The sequence below is a fragment of the Carassius auratus genome, unplaced genomic scaffold, assembly GCF_003368295.1.
Source record: "Carassius auratus strain Wakin unplaced genomic scaffold, ASM336829v1 scaf_tig00214575, whole genome shotgun sequence".
NCBI classification, from domain to species: domain Eukaryota; kingdom Metazoa; phylum Chordata; class Actinopteri; order Cypriniformes; family Cyprinidae; genus Carassius; species Carassius auratus.
In genome coordinates this window covers 1,242,574-1,252,556 of record NW_020527719.1, presented here as the reverse complement: position 1 = coordinate 1,252,556, position 9,983 = coordinate 1,242,574, and the positions used below count along the sequence as shown (strand labels likewise).

Here is a 9,983-nt window from a genome sequence, read left to right as displayed (position 1 = left end):
CTCCAGCATTCTGTACAGATTCTGTCTATATGCTCAAAGTAAATGCATTTCAAACATATTAGGTCATGTGGATGTACAATTGAGCTAAATATTTTATAAAATAAACATTTTCTTAGATTTTCAAATAAAATTAATGAAAAAACATATCCTGACATGATTTACTGATATCCTTTTTAAACCGTAATGCTTGACAACCACATTTTGAATTTATACTTTTATGGCTCGATACTTAATCTAATGCAAAGATATTTCTAAATTAAAGATCAATGACTGAGATGATGCAAAGAAAACTTGATTTGAAATGACAGATTTTTAAAAAATATCATTTTGAAAAAAATTCACTGACCCTTAATTGATCAAATACTTTTTGAGGTCATTTTATATGAATGCAATTTTCAATTTTACTCTCAGTCCCATGTTAAATGCTTTTTGTTATTTTTTCAGATTTTATCAATCAAATAAGTTTTAGTTGACTACAAGTGTCAACATTTAGTTTAGTTGTAGTAAAAGAAAATCCTAAGTGTTTTAGTCTAGTTTTAGTCGAAGCTAACCTGAAGTATTTTAGTCTTGTTTTAATCAATGTAAACTTGACATTTTAGCATTTTAGTTTACTTTTTTAATGCATTTTTAGTCTCGTTTTATTTCGTGAATGATGTTGATATAGCCTTAGTTTTTGTTTATTGACCTAATTGTCATCTCATCTTAGTCAGGAGGAAAAGACTTCTCAACGAACATTCGTCATCGTAGTTTTTGTTAATGAAATGAACACTAGAACAGCACGCAAACAAGTGGGCTTTGATTTGATTACTTGTTTTGAAGGGCAGGGTAGTCTTTGTGAAGGGATGTGAAAATAGAAGCTTCTCAGTGGAGGCTGACAGTGCAGTTTAACGATGTGAGGTTAATTGATGTGTCTCTCCCCGTGAGATTTCCTCACCTCCGAATACTGCTGGAGGATAGAGACGTGCATGTCCTGACATGCTGAGCGCACATCAGCAAAACCTCTCAACATAATGCACAATTTACACCTCCAACAGGCATCAACCATCGTTCAGTCTGAGAGCAGTGATGTAGCAGCTTCAATGTTATTTTATTTGATTGGAGTTTTCTTTTGTTTTGCACAATATAACAAGCATCAACCATTAGTCAGTCTAAGAGCATTGATGCTTTTGCAGTGATCGTCATCAAGCGAGCAATAAAGGAGCAGAATCTCACATTTTGCAGTAGCTGTTGATGCAGTGAATACTTGAATATTTAATACCGAGCTACTTTGAAATGGTTTCTTTTTTTATTAAGTTATACAAAATATATATTTAATATTTCTCAAGGAGAGCTGTTTTGTTGACCATATGTTGTGTTCATAATCAACTTGTCATACAGTTTGTTATGAAACAGCACTGATTCAGTATATAAATCACAATTAAGGTGTGTTTGAAAGCGTGTCTGTGTGTGTGTGTGTGTGTGTGTGGTTTACATCATTGCTCTTGCTGAGTCATTTGACTTCGAGGCAGGAAAGCCACCTGATGTTTTGTTCGCAGCAGGTGTGTGAATCACTGCATTATTATGCCTGATTATCCCACTGATTCAAAGCTATTGAGCAGCAGATTAAACCAGACTTATTATTTAAAAGCTTGGTTTATTAGTTTAGTCTGCACCCCTGCACCGAGCGGCAGGCCTAAACAGCATTTCATATTCTCTGCATTTTTACAGAACATATTTTAAGACCCTGTACTATCCAGTACTGTTTTATTTTATTTTTACTTGAATTTATTTTGTTTTTAATTTGAACTTTTAGGTCAGCTATATACTAGTGTACATATAACAGTTAACAAAAGAAAGTTTTAGTAGATGTATTAGTCTGTCTCTTCCAGGATGAGTGTGTGTGTGTGTAATAATTTTAATAATAATTGTATATAAATGAACAAATTGTATAATATTATAATTGTTTTAATAATATATAATCTTTAGGCATTTTAAAGTTTTTTTTGGTCATCCATATGCTAGTGTAAATGTGCTAAGAGTAAACAAAATGCTTTTATATATACATATTCAAATATACAGCCCTGTACTTACAGGAAATTTATATTTTTATGGTAGAGTAATTCTAAAAGTTAATCTTTTTCTTCCAGGAAAATGAAAATGGAAACAAAAATACTGTTGACTCATCTTGTCCACGGAGTTGTATTCTAAATTTTCATGGTTAAAGTGTTCAATATTTCTGTTGAAACAAGTACCGGCTTTTAAACATGGTCAAATGTTACTGCTGTATTCTTTTTGTTAGTAGAATAATCAGATTAGCCAAATTGTTAGCATCGCTCCCTCTCTGTGCACGTCAGCGCCGCCCTGCTGGTGTTGGAATTTACACGCCAGCGTTTAGGAAAGAACACTGGGTCATAACTGCAGAACAGTTTTCTGTGTTTTAGCAGAAAATATCCGTCAGTATTTTGGGGATTTGCATTGCACAGCACTTTTTCTAAGGAAAAGGTGTGTTTATGCAAATCAAGTAAGTCATATAAAGCATTTTGCTTGACAAGACTTCCCAAATGTGATTAGAAAGATGGAAAACCGCTGCATTCATGTTTAAATATGTCATCTAAACACACTACCATTTGTTGTTCCTTTTACTTTTTAAAAGTGACGTTTAATGAATTTGGATATTATCATATTTTAAATGAAATATTTTAATATTTAGGTTAAATAACGAGTTTAAAAAACATTTATATCTCAGTATGAGTGCCTTGATAATATTTAAATCATATTTACACAAATCATATTTGTTACATTTATTATGGAACAATGCAATGCAAAAGTGACAATTAATAAAATCCATAACTATTGTAAACCCTTGCGAAACTGTCTGTGTAAATAGACTATTTAGTGAACCAGAGATTCAACTGGTCTGTTTTCTCATGCTGTGTAAATGGCAAGTCAAGCGTTTGATTTTCCATGTTGTCATCGCTGTAGATAAACCGATGGTTGATGGAGGGACCCTGGAGATACTAAACTGCACTGTCAGATGCTCACACGGCAGATGAAGAACCAGAGAGCAGTGAGAAGTAAACTATCTGCTCTGAGTGTAGATGATTTGTTTTAATTGAATATTGTTATATATTCTCAGCCATTTTTCATTATGATGGAAGATTTGTTTATTTAAAACTGTAAATGGCCAGGTTGCTTGTGATGCACATGAGATCAGGATCCCTCTTCAGAGAGTTTCTGTATCAGACTGAATGTTTTTAAATGGAGTCCTCTGCTCAGGAGTGGTTTGCTTCAGATGAGGCTAAGTTTCAGATGCGGACGGCGGTGAGGAACTCGACGGTTTTGTGGCCTCAGGCACGTCTGGTGCTGGAGACTCTGATGGTGCTGATGAGTCTGGGCGCAGTGACGGGTGAGCAGAACTCTACTCAACACTTTTTTATGTGCATTTGCATTTTTTGCAGTTGATTTCTAACAATATCTGAGGAATTAATATGGTATAAGTAAGTCCAGATGATTTGTTAATTTCTATTAGTTGTAACATGGAAAAGGGAATATTTAATATGATTATTTTTCATGAAATTTCTTGTTTTATGCAGCAAAATGTAATGTGGTAGATGTAAAGGTTTATGTTTGTTTATATAGAGCTCATTATTTATTGCATAACAGGAATGATTCATTATTTAGTAGGATAGATCATTGATTAATGTCCAAGTGTGATTGATGATGAGTATTAATTAATGAACTTCTAATATAATATAATATAATATAATATATAAACAATTATTTATGTTATAAATTGCATATAGCATTTTTTGTCATTTTATTGAGCTTTTATTCTTTCTTGTCAGGAAACATTCTGGTTATTGTGATTGTTGCAGCCACCAAAACCTTCCACACTGTGACCTCCATCCTCATCATCAATCTGGCCATTAGTGATTTCTTAGTGGGAATAGGAGTAATGCCATTTGTGGCTGTTTCCATTATTAACAACGGATGGGTCAACTGCAATGTAAGTAGGAAATTCTAAAAATTGTACATTTGTTTACATAGTGCTTTATACAGTACCGAAGGTTTCAAAGCATAATCAAAGTTAGTAAACAGGAAAATCATTGTTCATCCTGTAAAATCAATCAATTATGAAGCAAGTTCAGTTTGGCTATAAGCTGCTGGACAGAAAGCAATAGTGTCAATGTTGATTTGGTTCAGTTCAATTTCAGTTTTGATGTTTTTATAGTTAGTGTCAGCTCAATTCAGAACAAACACTTTTTTCATCTTATAGAGTCAATAAAGTTAAATCAATAATATTGGATTTCTTTTAAACATTATCAAATATGAATACCTTAAATGGGAAGTGTGTAATTTCCCAAGTCCTAGCACTACTAAACAGATTCGCCACAAAGTCCCCACTATTTACCATTGGTCGACCAAACCATTTGTCCCACCCCCAAATTGTGCCATTGGCTAAATCTTCCTGGACTAAACTGATTTTGAAACAAACATAACAATGGTTTCGACAAAATCGCTGTTTACTGTTCCTGTGGCTCAAACGGTATAGCATTGCATTAGCAACGCAAGGTTGTGGGATCGATTCTCAGGGATCCCATGTAAGGTAAAAAATATTAGCCTGAATGCACTGTAAGTCACTTTGGATAAAAGCGTCTGCTAAATGCATAAATGTAATTTACTTTAGTATTATAAATTGCATGCATTATTAGTGTTTTTGAAATCTTTGTACTCTCTCTTGCTCTTTCAGGATCTATGTCTGTATGTCGGCTACACATCTTCAGTCTACTGCACAGCATCAGTCTTAACACTTGCTGCTATCGCCATGGACCGTTATTTCTCCATTGTGGACTGTCTGCGGTACGATTCCCGCTGCACTATCTGGAGAACAGCTTTGGCAGTGCTATGGATCTGGCTGCAAGCTATGGTGACCAGCTGTCCTCCTCTCTTGGGCTGGAGCAACATTAGTTTCGTTGCTCCCATGTACAGCTGTGCAGTGAACTGGGCCAACAGCCCAAGCTACACCGTCATAATGGCCTCATTAACATTTCTTCTACCAGCTATAGTCATTCTGTTCTGCTATGTGAAGATTGTCCGTGTGGCACGGTACCACGCTAGGAGGATTCACAGTCTGGAAGAACATCTCCAACGTAACAGGACCCCATCTGTCTTGAATCTCCAACACTCATTCATGGACTCCTTCACGCCATCCAAGCTGGTGTACCATGTGAGTGGGAGGTTTGTGATGGATCAATTGGATGTTCCTGGTGAAATTTCTCCAGATGCACCATCTGAGATGTCTTCCAAGACAGCTGGTGGACATCTGCATTCATTCTTGGCTCAGATCCACAGCAGTAGCCCACAGAATCCCAACCAAACTCAACATCATGGAGTCTTGAGGTTGTTCCTGGTCATCGCTGCTTTCTTCTTGTGCTGGATGCCTTATATTAGTGTAGCTCTGGTGCAGGCCACCGAAACTGCCTTGTCCCGACCCAGCAGCCTTGTTCCCCCATCAGCAGTCACTTTTTCCTATTTGCTGGTGCTGTTCAATTCTGATATCAATCCATTGTTGTATGCGCTCCTCAGCAAGCGTTTCCAAGTTGCCTTCCAGAGTTTGAGATCTAAGATCCAGGCCAGGTTGGGGAGGATTGTAAGACGAGGAGGAGGAGTTGAGAGGTCTACAGTTGGAGGTGGAGGCGAGAGTGACCCCTCTGAAGGAACAACCCACTGCTCCACAGCACATTTCAGAAATGACGGGGAACCTGCGTACCCTTCTGTCTTCACTCTCAGCTCTCAGTTACCCAACAGCTTCAAGGAACGGCTGAATAATGTTCTTCCCGTGGCCACTTCTTCTCGTCCTGTCTGTCATAAATGTGGTGGACAAAGTTCTAGGATGGTGGACCACCTGCAGGTTCCCTCCAAACAGCATGAGCGGAACAGACTTCCTTACTCTGCTGCTACTAAAAAGAAGCAAGCCACGTTCTTTTATGGAAAGATCACAGTAAGAGTAGAACATGATATTTGCTGAGTTTATCACAGCTCAGCAAGTAATTTTAAATCGTAATAGTATTTTACAATGTTGCTGTTTTTACTGCATTTTTAACCAAATAAATGCAGCCTTGGTATACGATGCTTTTTTTTTTTTTTTTTTTTTTTTTTTTAATATGTATTTCAAAATCTTAATTATTTCAATCGTTTGACACGTAATGTATATATATATATATTTTACATAAAATAAATATTTGTTAAACTTCTGTTTATATTGGTTTTATGTTATATATAGCCTAAATACTGTTAAATGGATAATTGTATGTACATTTGAAGCAAATATGTTTTTTTTGCTTATGTGTTTCAGAGGGTTTTAAAGCAGAGTAAGTGACTTTCTTTTTTATGTGTTCCTCCTTTCTGTGTGGATGAACTTGAGGTTATGCTTTGCTGACATGATTTCTGTTGGCTGTGGCGTCTTGTCTTGATTACTTGGTTTTACCCATGTTACATGATTGTGACATTCAGGTCAACAAATTAAATGATTGGATAAAACTTCTCTTACAAATCTCTTTGTCTCCTCTGATGCATCTATTCTACGTAATATACAAAATGTCTAAATATTGAATGATTTTATCAACATGATTGAACCCATTCGAATGGTCTCTGTGAAATGAATCCTGTTCAAACAAACCAGAGTCTAGAGTCTGTAGGACTCTAAGCCTGCTGACATTTTAAACAGGACAAAATGTGAAGTTTTACATGGTACATGTGAAAACAGACAAAGCAGATCTGTTGAATGGATGTTTTCATTTATTTTTTTTTCGTTATTTTTACTCAAAAGTGATCAGAATGCATTTCGGTGTAAAAATCATTCCTTACAAAGGTTTACAATATTTTCTAGCAATAATTCCAGAGGAATACAATATATGTATTGCCATTGAAACAATGACAATGGGAGACAGTGCTGATGAGATCCTATTGCAAATCAAAGAAAAGGCAGTGAAGCCGTCATATAGAATTTATTGGCATTTTCTGCATGCGTTTTCCTGTAGAACTAATTCCCTTCCAATGAAACAGTCCATAAGAAAAAAAATGCAATGCAGTGTTCAAGAAAGTCTTATGTGCAGAATGTGTTTTGTGTATGTAAAGACGGCGTTTCAGTACCAGTCACCACCTTTTGCGGAGCACATAGGGTGGGTGCACTTTTCAGCAATGGTCATACATTCACAGGATACACATGGCACCCTTTACGCTAACATGACTCGCAGAAGATTGTCTTTTCGGTTTGTCAATACTGCCCCTGAAATGTCCTCACAGTGGTTAGCATATGTGACTCAGAAAAATGTGATGGAAACCAATTCTAGCTTCAGTATAACAGTCTGGATGCTGTCGTTTACCCACATATATCTTTGTTCACAGTTTAGGAGATGAAATCCCTCTAGACCTCAGTTGGACTTTGTATGAGGCCAGCTGGACGTCTGCACTCCTCCAGCATCCCATCCGACCTCAGCACCACTGTATCCCGAGGCTATTCCTGGACCACCTTTTCTCCAAAACCATCCAGATTGCCGTTATCCAAAACATCTTCAGTCACAGTTTGGGAGGGGAATCCCTCAGACGCACCTTGTGCAAGGTAGAACTTTGTTGTATGAGAAGACGGCACAAGTTGCAGTTCTTAATGTCTATATTAATGTTTGGCACATGTTCTAATGGACACTGGCACTGGTGCCAGTGAAAGCTTTAAAGTGACGGACGTGTGTCCTCCGAAGGGAAGTTAAACAATCTCAAGACCAGCATGGACTCTTTATTGTGGAGATATTTTTTTATATTATGTGGGTCTCTTGAGCGGAGGTCTCAAGATCACACTACCTGATGTTTTTTCCAGTTGGGCCAGTTGACCGGTTACAACAAATACAAATGTTTTATGACTTTACATACAGTTAGTGAGGCATGGATACATCTTTCCTTCATACATTGCATGGTGCTCATGTTTAGTGGAGTAATGATGCCTGAAATTGTATTACTGCTACTGCAATTTTCTCCTTGCACAGGCAGGTAGCACATTGGAAATAACACATCTGGCATTGACGTAACAATCAAACATTTTTAAATATAAAATGACTAAAATGGATAGCAATCAGTTTACATATATGATTTAAATAGTTATATTTATACTGCATATCAGATGGTCAAAATAAAGTAGCAATAGTGCATCAAAAGTAGAAACATACATCTACTGAAGATGCCACAACAAACGCTCTCAGTGTAAACCACTACATCGATTGTAATGAGAGCCATCTAGATTTATATAGATGCATGTAACCCAAACTTCTTATCATTTACATTCAAGTTTTAGGCTTGTAAACCCCATGTGGAGAATAGGAAATAGGCTATGCATAATTAAATTACAATATAGAATATACATTAAATTAAGAAAATATTGTTGCAATATTTAATGTAATAATTATTAATTTATTAAAGTTTCAATGTGAGAATAAAAAACTATAAACGTAAAAAAAAATGAAAGTCTATAAACTGATTTATGGGCTGCTTTTAAAGATAAACTATATACCCAATGGCCCGTATGTTAGTAGTTTGAGACCCCCGCTCTTGAGTTTCAAATAAAAGACCCAAGTCATTGTTCAAATCAACTTACAGTTGGGAGAACTGAAAAACATTATTTGCCTTCGGAAAGCTTCTGTTGTAATGTGCATGATGGTAAATGATGGCATATGGAGCCTCGTTGAATGAGAAATATTATGGAATGAATGCTCTTTCCAGCATCGTCCAGTCACTGGACTTTGAATGGGAAAAGTTAAATGCGTGTCAGTGGGAAAATGTGGACATGGAGGTCCTGGCCCGTCGGGTCCAGTTGAGTCCTGAGCTGTTTGCAGTCTCAGCCGGCTCTACAGGTTGCTCCCGCTTTCTGAGTTTGGTGCCGAGCTCAATCAAACACTGATCCCAGTCCTCCGGTAACAGCAGCATCAGGAAGCCCAGACAGATGATGAACACAGCGATGAGTCGCACTGTGTTGAAGTGGATATCACAGGTGTTCAGGTCCACCACTACAACGTGAGCCAAACACACATTTAGAGCCAATTTTAATCCAATTTAAACCACTTTCAACTGGTTCAAAAACAGGTTTCTGAAAGTTAAAATCTTTTTTCATTTTCTAATTATTTCAAATGATTTTTAACCGTGACATCAAAACATTTTGACAGCAACACAAACCTTTTAAAACATACAGTATAATGAAGCTATGAGTGTAATATACTGACAAATATGATAATGTATGCTTCTGTAGAAACCACAAGTGATTTTGATTCCATTTTGGTGAACTATCCCTTTAAATCAGTCAGTAGCACAAAATATACTTCTGTAAACAAGTTTGCTATTTACTTTGTACAAAATGAACTCACTTGCATTGACTGGGACACTCAACACAATGCCAAGTGAAATCAGTGTAGGGTATGTTATGGCAATGCCAAAATTCACCAGAATATTGAACGCTGTAAAAGAAAAGAAAAATGCACTGTAAATGTCAAATACAATTGTGTGCATATTATATGTATAATACGCCTTTTTTCGGTCAGTATTTTATTTACCTAGTAAGAGTCCAGCTACTCCACACAGGTAGGCCCAGGGAAGATCAGCTATGGATGTGAAGTACTCAACATGTGTGAAGTACAGTATGACTGGCACAAAGCTCAATAAGACAAAGTTTGCACCACCTACAATGGTCAGAAACAGAGCCGCCTCTCCAAACTTGGCACTGCCCAAAACAAGCTTGAAAAGCACCTGAGGAATAAAAACAAGACCAGGTCAGATTATCTTTCTTCGTCTGTGAATCGGTTCATTTAATTAATACATTTCAGTATGCTCATTCTTATGGAATTTTCACAGTATGCATATTTTACTTGTTCTGTTTTCTTGCAAAATACACATTTGGTTAAATACTGCTCATTTGGTGTTAGTTTTATTAGTTACATATGACTGTATGCAACTACATTAGCAAA

The 9,983-nt window shown here is 36.6% G+C and overlaps 2 protein-coding genes across 3 annotated transcripts in view; one reads left to right on the top strand and one right to left on the bottom strand.

Moving 5' to 3' along the window:
• Positions 1-3,237: 3,237 nt before the first annotated feature.
• Positions 3,238-7,604, top strand: LOC113092386 (5-hydroxytryptamine receptor 1D-like). Its single transcript, XM_026257977.1, has 4 exons — positions 3,238-3,385; positions 3,825-3,985; positions 4,730-5,980; positions 7,410-7,604. Exons 1-4 carry the CDS (start codon positions 3,238-3,240, stop codon positions 7,602-7,604), a joined length of 1,755 nt encoding a protein of 584 aa, XP_026113762.1.
• LOC113092388 (putative thiamine transporter SLC35F3) overlaps positions 6,776-9,983 on the bottom strand; it is a 47,147-nt gene continuing 43,939 nt past the window's right edge. For both annotated transcript variants that reach the window (XM_026257978.1, XM_026257979.1), the window contains 3 exons: positions 9,573-9,765; positions 9,387-9,476; positions 6,776-9,032 (listed from right to left, as the gene is read on the bottom strand). In XM_026257978.1, the coding sequence (XP_026113763.1) occupies positions 8,794-9,032; positions 9,387-9,476; positions 9,573-9,765 (522 nt within the window). In that variant the 3' untranslated portion in view covers positions 6,776-8,793. The remainder of the gene's footprint in view (positions 9,033-9,386; positions 9,477-9,572; positions 9,766-9,983) is intronic.

Excerpts from the sequence above, each read along its gene's own strand:
- LOC113092386 (XM_026257977.1), top strand. The coding sequence starts at position 3,238 with ATGGAGTCCTCTGCTCAGGAGTGGTTTGCTTCAGATGAGGCTAAGTTT. Across the intron at positions 3,386-3,824 it reads GAGTCTGGGCGCAGTGACGG|GAAACATTCTGGTTATTGTG; the intron begins GTGAGCAGAACT and ends CTTTCTTGTCAG. Across the intron at positions 3,986-4,729 it reads ACGGATGGGTCAACTGCAAT|GATCTATGTCTGTATGTCGG; the intron begins GTAAGTAGGAAA and ends TTGCTCTTTCAG.